At 38.7% G+C, this 15,673-nt stretch overlaps 2 protein-coding genes across 2 annotated transcripts; both read left to right on the forward strand.

Moving 5' to 3' along the window:
• Window positions 1–429: 429 nt before the first annotated feature.
• On the forward strand, window positions 430–7,417 carry LOC132980029 (beta-galactosidase-1-like protein 2). The gene is made up of 19 exons (XM_061045894.1): window positions 430–535; window positions 713–898; window positions 1,065–1,133; window positions 1,223–1,318; window positions 1,410–1,518; window positions 1,621–1,713; window positions 1,826–1,907; window positions 2,090–2,154; window positions 2,385–2,469; window positions 2,767–2,904; window positions 2,993–3,073; window positions 3,211–3,317; window positions 3,917–4,063; window positions 4,173–4,244; window positions 4,689–4,767; window positions 5,910–5,997; window positions 6,337–6,451; window positions 6,720–6,836; window positions 6,972–7,417. Exons 2-19 carry the CDS (start codon window positions 735–737, stop codon window positions 7,080–7,082), a joined length of 1,818 nt encoding a protein of 605 aa, XP_060901877.1. The 5' UTR covers window positions 430–535; window positions 713–734; the 3' UTR covers window positions 7,083–7,417.
• Window positions 7,418–7,620: 203 nt separating this feature from the next.
• On the forward strand, window positions 7,621–14,426 carry ilvbl (ilvB (bacterial acetolactate synthase)-like). The gene is made up of 14 exons (XM_061045895.1): window positions 7,621–8,023; window positions 8,496–8,697; window positions 9,162–9,289; window positions 9,458–9,708; window positions 9,986–10,085; window positions 10,243–10,340; window positions 10,482–10,618; window positions 10,885–11,019; window positions 11,299–11,413; window positions 11,629–11,798; window positions 12,018–12,088; window positions 12,181–12,252; window positions 12,382–12,487; window positions 13,126–14,426. The coding sequence occupies exons 1-14, from the start codon at window positions 7,910–7,912 to the stop codon at window positions 13,302–13,304; spliced, it is 1,878 nt and encodes a 625-aa protein (XP_060901878.1). The 5' UTR covers window positions 7,621–7,909; the 3' UTR covers window positions 13,305–14,426.
• The last annotated feature ends 1,247 nt before the right edge of the window (window positions 14,427–15,673 follow it).

The following is a 15,673-nucleotide window of genomic DNA, read 5'->3' on the forward strand; positions in this document are numbered from 1 at the left end:
AAATAAGAATAACTAAATATCTAAAAAATCTAAATAATTTAACAAAGTTAAACAATCAGACAACACAACAAAATGTAAAAACAATATAAATCATTGCAATCAAATCAGTCAAGAGCTCATAACAAAATGAGAATTCCTACCAAGTTAGAAAAGTGCAAAGAGGAGGTGTGCAAATATGCAGTCAAAGTGCAAAAAGAGCAACCAAATTGCTAGTTGCTATCTACGGTATATTGCATCAGGGACAAATGAGACCTGATAGTAGCCTATGACAGTATTAAACTTGCTAAATTTGCCATATTAAAGTTACTATAGGCTACCATGACGCTAACATAATACATCTCTTTCCTGACTGTGCACTGCAGAGGGAGAGAGACAGAGAACTATTGTTTGTACTGAAACAACAATAGTTTCCCTCATACACAGGGTGTGAGGCCTCCCAGCACTGTTCACCCTGCTGCCAAACTCAGAATCAAGGTTCAGCTTTGGCAACGTTTTCATTTTTCTTTAGAGTGTGGGACTTTCATGTTCAGTCCTGGTAAGTTTTTTTTACTTTTATCATATTCATAAATAGATAGAGACAACCTTTGTAGACTAAGAGCAACACATTCATACAGCTTTTTTGACTTTTATTATCCTACTTTTAAAACCGGTTTAGGAAGATTTAGCACACATTCTGTCTCTATTACATTTTGAAATGTTTCCTTTCCATCAGACATCCTTAAGGATTAAAAAGAATGAGCGGTATGGAGGGTCTGAGGGCCAACTCTTCTCAGTTCACTCTGGAGCGAAAACCCTTTCGCATCCTTGGTGGCTCCATCCATTACTTCCGTGTCCCCAGAGCGTACTGGGAGGACCGTCTGCTGAAGATGAAGGCCTGTGGCCTCAATACACTCACCACGTAAGCTCCAAATCTATCTCAACTTTACTGTTGTTGTTGTTAAATCTTTTATAATACATATATGTCAAGTTTTTATTTAGTGTAATAAAATCATGAATGTTGGATATTAGGTGTCACTGGTGTTTAAAAGCAACAGAAAATGACTTCCTTGTATGTTTTTTTTTAGATATGTGCCATGGAATCTGCATGAGCCTGAGAGAGGAACATTCAGATTTCAGGATCAGCTGGACCTTAAGTCAGATTTCCATATCCTTTTTTTTTTTTTTTTGCCTTTTATGAGACCGTTCCTGGACCAAACACAGATTCTCTCTCTTCCTTCCTCAGGGCCTTTGTCACTTTAGCAGCAGACATGGGTCTGTGGGTGATCCTGCGTCCTGGACCGTACATCTGTGCTGAATGGGAATTGGGTGGGTTGCCAAGGTAACACCAAACTGCACTGTGCTTTAAATATACTGACCATGCATGTATTAGCAGTACACAACCTGAGATTTTTTTTTTTTTTTTCTTACAGCTGGTTGTTGCAAGATAAAGGAATGCAGCTGAGGACAACTTATCCTGGATTTGTAAATGCTGTCGGCCTTTACTTTGACAAGCTTGTATCAATTATCAAACCTCTGATGGTAAGTCAAACTGTTTATTTTGTCATGCATTTAATTTCAAGAACCTCCTGAAGGAAGGACTGGTGCTTTCAATGAGACACACTTTGCTGTTGTTCACTACAGTTTGAAGAGGGAGGCCCAGTTATTGCAGTTCAAGTTGAAAACGAGTATGGATCATATGCCAAAGATGACAAATACATGCCCTTTATAAAGAACGTAAGTGTGTAAATGTTTTGCATTGTTTTGTTGCATTGTAACAGAATCCTCTATAATTGATTTGAATTTAGGATAGTAAGCATATTGTGCAAAAATGTTTTTTTTCTGGTAGTGTCTCGAGTCCAGAGGTATTAAAGAGCTTCTGCTGACCTCAGATAACTGGGAGGGATTGAGATACGGAGGCATCGAGGGAGGTAATAAAGATACCTAACTCTGAGGGGGATGAAAACATTCTAAAACATGTTTTACTCATTTGTTTCATTTGTTTTCTCCATAAAGTGTCTTGTTTTTAAGGAACCTAATCCCAGCCTATCTCCTTTAATGGTTAATAATGTACTCTGACTTTGTCCTTGTCTTTGAATCTTGCACATTTGAGTTCTAAAAACGATAAACCTTCAGAGACTGTCATTCGGAGCCATCCACCACTTAGCTGAAATGCAGGTAGGTGAATGTAATGGGGCTTTTGAACTCCTTACTGATTATTAAGGTCTCTATTGATTACTGATGTTGCCTATAGTTGTAATACAACTGGCTTAAAAAAAAAACAAGACAAAGTGAAAATGCCAGATTTTCTTTCTCATAAAAGCCTTGCTATGACTCCTTTTTTTTGACTCTTTTATTACAGTAGATAGTAAAATATGTGTTTAAGACCAGCTTGTGTTTTTGTGTAGCCCCAGAAACCCCTCATGGTGATGGAGTACTGGTCTGGTTGGTTTGATGTTTGGGGAGAGCATCACCACGTGTTCCATGCTGAAGGTTTTAAACTTTTTTTTTCACCATCATTTTCCCTTCAAATATTTCTGCTAAGCACATGCTCATTGTTGGTCCTCGGTTTAATTTTATCACTTTCATTAAATAACATTATAACAAGCTGATCAATGGCCAGTGTTAGTTGTGAAGTTGGATATCTTATTGAAGTCTGAATGTCATTTTTGAGTTGTTGGATTCATGTATTGTTTGAGGACATCACTGCCTGACTTGTTGATTCTTTTGCAGCTTCTCTGTTGCTCACTTTGTGTATTATGTCAACATGTATTGAAATCTGGATTACAGACATGCTAGCTGTTGTGTCAGAGATCCTGGAGAGAGGAGTCTCCATTAATCTTTACATGTTCCATGGGGGAACCAGCTTTGGCTTCATGAATGGAGCGATGGACTTAGGTACCTACAAACCCCAAGTCACCAGTTATGGTTAGTATGGACAACCAGAGCTGACAAATAGGATTCTCCTAAACAATAAATCACGTTTTACTAATCCATGTAAATATATTCCTTGCAGATTACGATGCACCACTATCTGAGGCTGGAGATTGCACCCCAAAATATCAGCTTTTGAGGAAGTTATTCAGCCAGTACCACTGTAAAGTCTTTCTCTATTAGATCACATTAAAGTAATATGAAAAACTATAAACACATCTTATTATGACTTTTTTAATCATAGTAATTAAATCTATCATGATGAGCACTCATTAAATGTTTTGCCTACTTGTGCTGCAGCTGAGCCCCTTCCTGAAGTGCCTTCTCCTCAGGAGAGGAGAGCGTACGACCCCGTCCTCATCCAGCAGCACTTGTCACTGTGGGACAGCCTGCACTTCACTGACAAGGTATGCTGCAGATGTCAGGCAGATGATTGCACACTGTGCAGAATCTATTCCGACTTGACCGTACTGTTGGATAAATACAAAGGTGTCCTGCTGGAATACTTAAATGTAATATGATGTTTGCCTCAGACAGACAGAACATCTTATCAGTGTGTTTATCTGCTGCTCTGTCTCGGCTGTGTGAGCAACTTGCTGCTTATGCATTTAGACAGATGTCTCACACCTAGCAGCTGGCTTTACTCATACATCAAAGTGTCAAAACACCAGCTTTTTTTTACAAGTATCTGCCATATGCTGTTTTATTCTAACTATTCAGCAGTGTAATGCATGTACATATCTTCACCTAGAATGGAGCTTCTTAAATTCACTTGTAAATAAGTATTTTCCAGCCCTGATACAGATATCAATTGTCTTCAGAAGTCTGTTGAATGACTGTGTTCTGCCAGATTCAGGTTTATACGTTTTTCTTCCTCCTGCACTTTTTCAAACTTTGTAAAGGCAAAAACAATGAAGTATTTCTCTACATTATACGGCGTAAAATGAATAAAATAAAACAAATGAATTATGTTTTGAATATGTCAGCATGATTGACTTGTATCTAGCCATTCAGGTCAGACAGGCCGGTAAACATGGAGAATCTCCCTGTCAACAATAACAACGGTCAGTCATATGGTTACACGCTGTATGAAACCACCATCACCTGTGGAGAAACCCTCAACTCTGGGAACAACATCAGAGACAGAGCACTGGTGAGGATGAATGAAACACAGACATGTCTTACATGCAATTTATTGTGAAGTAGCAATGTTTTTGTTTTACTTAATCATTGTGTCTTTACATTTTTTTTTTTTTTTTTAGGTTTTTGTGGACAGACGATACGTTGGGACTTTGGACTACAAGACTCAAGAGCTCATACTCCCCAAAGGACAGGTACTGACTGTTTCTTTGTGTCTGTTCTTACTCACACATACCATCCCTATCACCTTTGCTAAAGAAACACATGCATATTATAATCATACTGAGATTGCATGTCAGGGTTAATTAGTGGAGTAAAAAGTAAAAATCAGTAATTCAGTCCAGCATTGGCGGAAAATGTTAAATCTACTTTATGCACAGTGAGAATAAATCAAAGTTAAAGATCTTCTTTATGCAAAATAAAGGACCAGATTTTGTAATCATAGCGGTAAAATATTCTTCAATGAATAATCAATGAAAATGACTAATTTACTCATCTCTTTGTTTAAAAGACAGTAGGCTACAGAAACGTGAATTATGATTGGAAAATCTGTTATTTTTGTTTGGCATGTATAAACAAGCATGTACATACTTGTGATCACTTTATTAACTGACTAAATGTTGACATCTCACACCAAGGGAGAAAGGACGTTGAGCTTACTTGTGGAGAACTGTGGAAGAGTGAATTATGGGAAAGCTCTGGATGAACAACGCAAAGGTATTCTTTATTCAAACTTACCTGTACCATGACTTGACTAGTCACCACAATGTCTGTTATTATTCCTCAATTCTACGGAGATGTTTGTGTCAAGGCCGACATCTCAAACAGCTAAATACACTTTCTAAATCTTATCACAGCGTGTGCAAGGCGTTAATAGCTAGCTCATCTGAATATTTTCAGAAACTCATTGGGTGTTGTTTATGTACATTTAAAAATGAACTATTTATACATGATTGCATTTCTAGACCTGAGTCAAATCCTTGTTAAGAATCATTTCTGCACAGTTCAAATGTGTAAATTCTCTGTCTTTCCCTCTGGTTTGTGACAGAAGACACTGCTGCAAAACTGTACATGACATGTTGCATAATAAGACTCTTACTTTTGGGTATACACTGTTGTTGGTGGGTTTTTTTTTGATAATTGATTCACTTGTTTCTATTTCTTTTACTGCTCTTACCTTCTTATTGCTGTTATCTTTTGATTTGCTTTTAGCTCTTTTCGTTTCTTACATCTTTTTAAATCTTTGCTCCTCTTGGTCTCAGCTCGTGTTGCCTGGGTTCTTATGATGGTTCTTGTTTTGCCTGGGTTCTTATGATGGTTCTTGTTTTGCCTGGGTTCTTATGATGGTTCTTGTTTTGCCTGGGTTCTTATGATGGTTCTTGTTTTGCCTGGGTTCTTATGATGGTTCTTATGATGGTTCTTATGATGGTTCTTATGATGGTTCTTATGATGGTTCTTGTGTTGCCTGGGTTCTTATGATGGTTCTTGTGTTTCCTGGGTTCTTATGATGGTTCTTATGATGGTTCTTATGATGGTTCTTGTGTTGCCTGGGTTCTTATGATGGTTCTTGTGATGGTCGGGTTATATATGTCTGTTGGGTATCGTGCACTTTGGGTTCTTTTCTGTTGAATTGTATTTAATTATTTTTAGTATTTTTCATTTGTTATGTTCTTGCTGTTGTTTATGTTCTTCTGTGTTTGGTTTAGTTTGTTCTTGTTTTTGCTGTTTGTCAAAGCACTTTGTAAACCTGTGTTTTTAAAAGGTGCTATAGAAATTATTATTATTATTGTTATGTACACAGACATGCATAGCCTTTCCAATGACTACATTGAAAATGTTTGCCTCATATTGAGTTGCAGGTATCTTGGGAGACATTCTGTTGAACCACACCCCTCTGAGAGGATTTAACATCTTCTGTTTAGACATGAAACCAGGATTTATGAAAAGGTTGGTTCACTTTTTTTTCTCTTCATGAAGTTCACCAGACTATAGCATGCCGTTGTTAACTTGAATACACTTTACTTCTTTTTTAATTAGAGGACGTGTTCACCCTTGAAAACGTACTTCTTAGAAACTACTATAGACTGATTCACCATGTGTATTTGAGTCCATTAAAAAGTGGTGTGGCCAAATGACAAACAGTGTATATTAACATTAAAGTGAAAGCCAGGACTGACGTACAAATGTGATTTGTGATTTGTTCAATCCTGCATCCTCATTATGTCCAGTCTCACACACTTACAGTATGTGTTTGAATGGATTGATGACAGTTTGATTCTTTTTCAGAATAATGAGTTCAGGTAGCTGGAAGTCTGACATCGAGGTGCCTTCCCTTCCAGGATTTTTCCTGGCCAGATTGCATGTGGATGGTCCCCCTAAAGACACCTTCATCAGACTCCCTGTGAGTAGGTTAACCTGCCATCTTTTAATGGAACACTGTACCTTTAAGAGCTTGGAAATGTTGTGACAGTGCACTACTATTTCTTATGCTTCACATGTTAATCAATCACTAAATCAAGCTTTATTTGTATAGAGCCAAATCATAACAAATGTTATCACATTGTCTGATGCTTTCTGATGCCTCATTTTACTTTTTTGAGTCAGTGTTTTACAGTGAATAGCTTTTCACGTTGTTGTTTTGATGATCATACCAGTTCATCTATCCACAGGGTTGGGGTAAGGGAGCAGTATTTGTCAATGGGCATAACCTTGGGCATCACTGGTTCATTGGTCCCCAACATTTCCTTTATCTCCCAGGACCTTGGCTCAGAAGAGGAGAGAATCAGGTACACTTATCAATACTATAAGATAAGACAAAAACTGTGTGTAACTTAAGTTAAGGTAAAGTTCACTTTTATCTACTTTTGTCATGGTAAATGTGTCACACTGTGCAATATCTTATGTATTTTGTTCTCTTTCAGATGATTGTTTTTGAAGAACAGAAAGTGGATGACAAAATACTGTTTGCTGAAAATCCTGAGCATGGAAGGACAATTGATGTTTACAAACTCCCCTTTTGCACACTGCTTTGAAAATAATACTGAATGACATCAACTAACTGAAAATGATTTGAATGCACTGTTATTTTACTTACCAAATATCCTTAACTGATATTATTCTACTGCAGCATTCATACTTGCTCATGATGTTGTTGCCTTGCACGAGCAATTCATTGAACTATTCAATAAAGTGTGATAGATTTCAGAATGAACTTTGATTAGAAGTTACATTTGAACCTTTGAAAGCATGACACAAGACCACAAGCTCCTCATTGGACCAGAGGCTTGTCCCTCACGTCGGCTAAGGACCGGAATATTATTCGTTTTCCTTCACATTAAATGGTAGGGGGAAAAAAGTGGACTGGTAAGCAGATAAAAATAGCATTACAACTTGTCAATACATTTTAAAACAAAAGGAATTTGTTGTTTCATTCATAAATATGTGACTGAGAATGTATTCAATTAATAAGTCATATTACGTGTGTTTGTTTTCATGCTTTTATTTTGAAAATAGGGACCGGAAAGGTGGCGTGTAGCTCTAGTTACCTTGACTTGTAAACATATCTGCTGCTGTTCCTGTGTCGGCACAGCAACTGCGGAAGAATCACTCTGAACTTGGAGTCTCGTCGCCTCCATGTCCTTCACAGTCTCCGTGGTAACTTTAGTTTAGTAAATAGTTAATGCTAGAACAAAATGACCACCGTGGAGATGAGTTTACAGCGGCTGTAGGAGCAACTGTGCACCTTTAGCCTAGCCGAGCTACTGAACTGAATCAGTTGACAGCAGGTTTGCATTTTTTAATTTATCTACTTTTATTAAGTTGAGCTCTCATAAGTAAACACTTACTTCCGGGTCCTGACATGGAGTCGTGTGGAGTGTGTGGCACCGTTCTTGGATGCTCTGCGGGACTTGTGGTGGCTGGTCTGGTGTTTGCAGCCTACAAACTTGGCTTACTATACCAGCTGTTTCACAAGGTAGGTTGTCATATCGAAATAAGAGCTTCTGTGCTTTCAATCGTTTTTATGCAGGCATGTAGCACCTCAGTTTTTCTGTGCTCACCTTTTTTTGAAAAGCACCTTTTGCAGTTAGTAGGGTGTCACAGGTGAAAGGTAGGAAGGGCTCTGTTCATGTAAACTTTGACCAGCCGTGTGGTTTTCTAGCACAAAGGCTATCACAACACCCAGGCTGTTATTGGGATTGCACAAAGCCCTGAGGCTAACCACAACAATATAGGGCTATTGTGAAACATGAAAGGAGGCTGGAGTGCAGAGATAGTGTGATACAGGTGACCTTATGAGGGGCCATGAACTGACACTGACAGGTGTTTATCTCTAACTGACCTTTTTCAACTTTACAACATGGTAAATTGCATTGCTTCAGCAAATATTAAGAAATTCCCTGCATGTTATTCTCAATTTTTTTACATCTTCCTCTGACTCCCTTCAGACTGAGACCAAGAGCCCTCGCCACGGCGGTGAGAGCGTTGCAGAGGTGCTCCGCGCCCATGGGGTCAAGTATGTTTTCACCCTGGTCGGAGGGCACATCTCCCCTATCCTGGTGGCGTGCGAGAAGTTGGGCATCCGTATAGTGGACACCAGACATGAGGCCACTGCTGTGTTTGCTGCTGATGCTGTGGCGAGACTCTCAGGTTGCTGATTTTAACATAACTCACTAATTCTTGACCACCGATCTTATCTGAGCGCTGATCATTTTCCTGACTGAGCTTCTCTGCTGGGAATGATTTGCCTGACAAAACAAGTGTGATTTGAGTGGTTAGTTCACACATGTCATGCGCAGAGGATGTGGCCTTGCTCCGGCCTGCCCGTGTTTGAATCCGACCTGCAGCTGGCTACTTTCCCACTCTCTCTCCCTGATTTCTGACTGTTCACTGTCTCGTCTCTCCAATGAAGGCACAAAAAGCCACAAAATATAAAAAAAAGGTGTAGTTTATACTACAAGTTTGTACTGTAAGTGGCTAGATCACATTTTAAGTGTGCCTGTGCAGGGCCCTTGTTGTATCCCTTCAATTCTGTTATATAGTAAGTTTGCCATACTTTGTGGGGGGTGTTGGGAGCTGATGCTGATATCTTTCTTTTTTTGTTTGCCTACCAGGCACAGTTGGTGTAGCAGCGGTGACTGCAGGTCCAGGTCTAACCAACACCGTGACAGCTGTGAAGAACGCTCAGATGGCCGAGTCACCGCTGCTGCTCATGGGAGGAGCTGCTGGTACACTCCTTCAAGTGTGTTGATTTAAATTACTGATGCAATTCATATGTACGTTTGCAGGTATTATTGAATATTAGAAAAAAAAAACAATATTCTGGGCCCAGCTGCTGTAACAAACACTCTTAAGAGACCATTCATAACTTCATTATCTTCATTCTCCATCCACTGTGTTTATGTTACAGGGCCGAGGAGCGCTGCAAGACATTGACCAGATGTCTCTCTTCAAGCCCCTGTGCAAGTTCTGTGCCTCCATCAGGACCGTCAGGGAGATCGTGCCCACTGTCAGGAAAGCCCTGGCCATCGCTCAGTCTGGAACTCCTGGTCCTGTTTTCATTGAGTTCCCCATCGACACGCTGTATCCATTTCATCTGGTGTCCAAAGAGTTTGGAGTTAAGAACCCTCCCAAAGGCCTGATGGGCAAAATCGTCTCATGGTATGTCATGATTATGGCTTGTTGACACGGCATTTTGATATTGACTGACTGTGTTAAACAACAAATAAAGCTGGAAGAGTGCTACATGCAGGGCTATTATCATCAACTTCATTCAAAAAGTTATGAGACATAACATTGTAAGATTGTGAGGTGTTATAGGAGCCAATAAAACACCTGTGAACTAACCCTCTCTTGTTGAAGTCTGATGTGTTTTGTTTTTCTACATAATTCACTCTCTACTTTCAAATATTGCTTTGTTGTTCTGATTTCTTACAAGGTACCTCAATAACCACCTCATGAATCTATTTGCTGGAGCCTGGGAGACCAGAGATGCGACTCCACTTCCTGTTGACATCCCTCAGGCTACAGACGATCAGGTGAGCTCGCTCTTAGTCTTAAGGTTTGATGTTAATCTATATTTCTTTGAGGCAATGGCATTTTAACATGAAAGAAATTACAGTTTGTCATGTATACAGTATATTATGACTTTATCAGAATTCAAAATGTTTAGCTTTTTCTATTTCTTTGATTCAGGTACAAAAGTGCATAGAGCTGGTTAGTCGAGCCAAGAAACCTGTTATTCTTCTGGGCAGCCAGGCAACACTCCCCCCAACGCCGACTGATGACATCAGGTAAAGGACAACGCTTGTGCTCTTCTCTTATATCTAAATCTTTGTATTTTTTTTGGCAATTTGTCTGTTCACTGTCAATAGAATTGCAATTATTCAATAAGCTTATCTGGTTGAAGTATTTTCTTGCTTTTCTTTTTGTAGGAAGGCGTTGGAGGCCCTGGGTATCCCTTGCTTCCTTGGAGGCATGTCCCGTGGCATGCTGGGTAAAGACAGTCCTATCCACATCAGACAGAACAGGCGAGATGCTCTGAAGGACGCAGACCTGGTGCTCTTAGCAGGTCAGACCCACAGTACACTGTTACAGTGTGAATCTCGTATATCAACATTCAAATGGGTGGTTTAATAATTCAGTAATTGTTTTAATATTTGATTTAAGGTTTCAAGGAATAATACCGTTTGTTGTAAAATATGAAGTTAAACTTAATCTGGATACCTGTGTGGAAAATAGAGTTTTGGGATATATTTTATCTTGATGGTAGTCGGTACAGCACAAGGCTTTACACGTTTCTGATAGAAATGCTAACAACAGGTGATGTGTTTGCAGGCACTGTGTGTGACTTCAGGCTGAGCTACGGCAGAGTTCTTAACAGACGCAGTAAGATCATCGCTGTCAACAGAGATATGACGCAGCTGCTAAAAAACTCTGATATGTTCTGGAAACCAACTATAGCGATTCAGGGTATGTGACCGAGCTGACCATGACAAACATCTGTAAATATAGTAACAATGTGTCATTGTAGATCTTTTGTGATTAGTTTAGAAAATGATATCTAAAGAAAACAAATGCTAATGGCTCTGTATTATTTGTGAATACAGAATGATGAATATGCAGTATGCATGATATGTGTTTGTACAGCATTTTTAAACGTGCAGTTTTTTCTATTGATTTGTACCCTAGGTCATGGCTGTAAGGGAAATGCATACACCGGTCTAAAATGTAAATATGGGTTTATTTTAGGTGACGCCGGTTCTTTCCTGATGCAGCTGTCTAAAGGCCTGAAGGGCCATCGCTGTCCAGAGGAATGGCCTCAGAGCCTCAAAGCAGGAGATGTGACCAAAGAAAATACAAACAGGTGAGCGGGGTGAAAGGTCGCTGGTGCCTCTTCTGTGTGAGTGTAAACCATCAGGGTCAACAACACTCTATTGTTCACCTGATGAGTTCTATCTTTAGCAACAGAATGGAAGCAAAGATTCATCACATTTAAGATAAATGCACCTGCAACTACATCTCTGTTACTGTGCAGTAATTAATTATCCATCACTTCAACTAGATTGTTTTCTCTTCCAGGGCCAAAGCTGATGAGAAGACAGATCGCCATTTGAATCCCTTGAAAGTCCTCCACAGAGTGGACGAGCTGATGGCAGAGGACAGCATCATTGTTGCAGATGGTGGAGATTTTGTTGGCAGTGCTGCGTACATAATGAGACCAAGAGGACCTATGCGTTGGCTAGATCCAGGTTAGACATCATAGACCAAATGACGATTGGTTGATGAATAACTGTTTTAATGAAAATAGTCGACTTTTGGTTGGTAAAATGTAGTCAAGAAGAGTTCATTTCTCTAGGTCCAATTTGCATGTTGGCCTTTATCAACAGCCTGTTTGATAGAAATGTATTGGGTGGTTAATCCGTTTTATTTACAGTCATAGTGACTCTTCTTCAACATTTCCCTTTTAGGCGCGTTTGGAACTCTTGGAGTTGGAGGAGGATTTGCGCTCGGTGCCAAACTCTGTCGTCCAGATTCTGAGGTAAATGATTGAACCCAGAAAACCAAGGAATTGTCTGATCATCTTAAGGCATGCTTTATGAATGAATTAATACTACTTTTTGTGTTTTTCAGGTGTGGATAGTGTACGGTGATGGTTCCTTAGGATACAGTGTTGCAGAATTTGACACATTCACCAGACACAAGGTAAAATCCTCTTTAGTACTTCCAAAATAAAAATTCAACTCCTTACTGTCCTGTGAAGATTTTTATTTTTTAAATCTAAAATATATGTTTACCACAATTTTAGAGTACTTTTTGTCTGTTTCTCCGCAGACACCAGTTATAGCTGTTGTGGGAAACGATGCATGTTGGAGTCAGATATCCAGAGAGCAGGTTCCCATACTCGGCAGCAACGTTGCATGTGGCCTTGCATTTACAGGTAAATATTCTACACCAAATGCTGTTTTATAGTTGTTGTGACCAAGCGGCAACCTCCGGTGTTGAAAAATGAAGCCAATGTGGAAGTGCAAAATCTGCTTGATGCTGGCTCCAAGATCCCAGAAGTCACATACACACTACATTAAAACAAAGCCTGTTTTTACAGCAGAATTTAACATGTTTACAGCCTGGTACAAAAAACAAAATAGATTTTATTAGTAATTGTCATCATGGGCACACACTGTAAGGGGGGGGGGGGAACACAGATACACAGACATAGATTTTATGAACGATACCAGTTATCCATAGTTACGCCCATAGCTTACATGATTGACAGGTGGGTGCAATGTAACGGTTTGTCAAGAGGCTTAAAACCCACCTCAGTCTGTAGTTAGGTTGACTGAAAGTTAGGTTGACTGAAAGTTAGGTTGAGACAGTTGAGCCTCCGGAGCCCCCCTGCCATAAAAGGTAGATGACGTCACACAGGCTTCATCCATTAATATTTACAGTCTATGGTTGTAACAGCTTAAAGCGTATATACATGTCATAACCCACACTGAACGTTTATACATCTGTTAGTATGTATGAAGACTCAGCAGTTATCAACTGGTTAATCATAATTTCTTTGTCTTTCCACAGATTATCATACAGTGGCAGATGGTTATGGGGGTAAGGGCTACCTTGTAGGACGAGAAGACGAAGACAAGCTCAGTGACATCATCAGGGAGGCTCAAAGGGAATGCCAGGAGGGCAAGGCTATACTTCTCAATGTTCTCATAGGGAAAACCAACTTTAGAGAAGGCTCCATCTCTGTATAGAGACGCTGTGACTTCTTGAAACAGAACATTCTTCTTCTTCTTCTTCTAGCTTTTCATTGACTGTCATGCTCTATGAAGGTTTATAGAGAAGAGGGAAACACTGTTGGATGCTGTAGAGCCCAGCTCTGACTACACCTATGCTAATCCTTTGTGCCCTTAAAGCCATATTTCACATCCCCTTTAAAAGTCCATGAATGGTCATCTGCAAAGAACTACTTCCTTCATCAGACTCATAAAAACAATATCACTAACACATCTTCATAAACCTGCAGCCGTGGCTACAATATGTCTACATCATAAACTCACAGTTTTCAGAATATTTATAAACATAATGCAAAGGGACTTTTTATTGATGATATTATACATTTCATATGAAACTCTGGCTGCCAGCCTTGAATCAGAAGCCTTTTTCTCTGCATCATCAGACTTTAAGGTTCATATCGTAGTTTATACGATTTGCTGCATTTTTTTTGAAGGAGAGGAGTAAAAAGTATAACACTTTCTTTGTGTCAGGACTTTTCATCTTCAAGGGCTTTGGGTTAGATTTTCCACATTAAAACAGCCTGCTATAACTTGAGATAGTGATGGCAAATACATCGTTTGTGAGAGAGCACTGGTTAAACTTCTCAAATTCAACCAGAATGCCTTTTTCTCCTCTTATCAAATAAACAAAGAGCCTTTTTTTATTAGGGCAACGTGAAATCTTACAGGTGCAATATTCTTTATCCGCACATGATTAGGAATCAATTTGTGTTCAAGTGAAATATTCTTTTGAATGTTTAAGATTGAATGAAGGTATGCCTTATTATATGTGATTGTATGTTGAATACATTGATATGTATCGGTTGAAAGGGTGTCTGCTGATTCAGTTGTGAATTTAAATTATATTTAATCTTAACTTGTATAAATTGATATGGGCTACCATTTTAAATGGGCTTTTACAAAATATTCATTGCACTGTAATGATAACATAATGTACTCAGAGAAAAAATTGTGGATCATGTCACTCCATTAAACTTTTTTTTTTTGGTAATGTAAGGATGGTATGTATTTTAAACTACTAATCATAGAATGTACATTTGGATGAATTCTCAAATAAATGATTGGACTTTGAATGATCAAGATGATGGATGGATTTATTTTTTTTAACTTTCATTAGTGAGCTTAAAAAAGTAGAGTGAGACTGAAGGCTGTGCATTAAAGGAACTAATGGGACAGTAACATCTGCTTTTCTTAGACATTAAGTATAAAATGAATGTCTATATTGTTAATATATTTTACTTTTCTCTTCATATTGTTAGCACTCCATACAACTTGAGTTGCAAATCTGGATCTTTTAGCATTTTGTGTGGACTCTGGTCCCACTTTTAAGACTCCTGTGAGGAACTCTTCATGTGGATGTTTGGTGCTCCCTATGGACACATTGGTACTGTACCTCTGTACATCTTGTACTTGCGTCAGTAAGGTTTTCTGTCAAAAAATCTTGTCCCGCTTTCTTTTCACAGGAAATGTATATGTTACTGGGAATATTTTCTGTTGAAAATGTAAAAATGTCCTTTTTTTTTTCAACATGCTGAAAATCATCTTGCATGTCACTGAACATGTGGCAGTGTTTACTAAAAAGATAAATACTATATGGAAATAGTCAATCTTGTCGCTGATGGAAAACTTAATTTTGTAGGTCATAAAGAGGTATGTCTATTTATTTGTTTCATAACCTGTTTAAAACTTCTCACAGGGGTTTTACGTCACGTGGCTATTGATGAAAAATGTGATATTAATGTCGGAGATCTTAAAAGAAGATTCACAGATAGTGTAAATATCTCCTGCCTTAAGCATTATGTTACTATAGTCTCAGATGTGGATTTCATAAGAACCTGTCACTAGGACATGTAATGGCTTACTCTAGTGGAGCAGAGATACAAGCTGTACCACTGTGCAAAATGTTATAAGTAGCATCATGTGTAACTTAAAGCTACTTAACTTGTATTCCATTACTGCATTAGAGGAGTTGTTTTAATTACGTATAATGAAACACATCTTGGTGTGTGTAAGACAAAACACTGATGTATTTAAATGGCCAACGTTATTGACATGAAGCTGTGACTTTTGCTCTAAATACTTTACAAATGCAGTTTTTATTTTAAACAGCAGATGGCAGGATAGTAGAACTTTTACCGAGGAGATCTATGCTGACGTGGTTCTATTGAGCATAAGTTATTGAATGGATTCAAACAGGGGAAACATAACATCTGATAAATCATTTGCCTATTGATTTATTGATATGTGCTAGGAGAATCACAACAACATTTTGATTGATGTGAAATCTAATAGTCTACGTTTCTTTTTTTGGAACCCCTAGGTTTCAA

This window comes from Labrus mixtus, chromosome 9 (assembly GCF_963584025.1).
Source record: "Labrus mixtus chromosome 9, fLabMix1.1, whole genome shotgun sequence".
In the NCBI taxonomy this organism is placed as follows: Eukaryota; Metazoa; Chordata; class Actinopteri; order Labriformes; family Labridae; genus Labrus; species Labrus mixtus.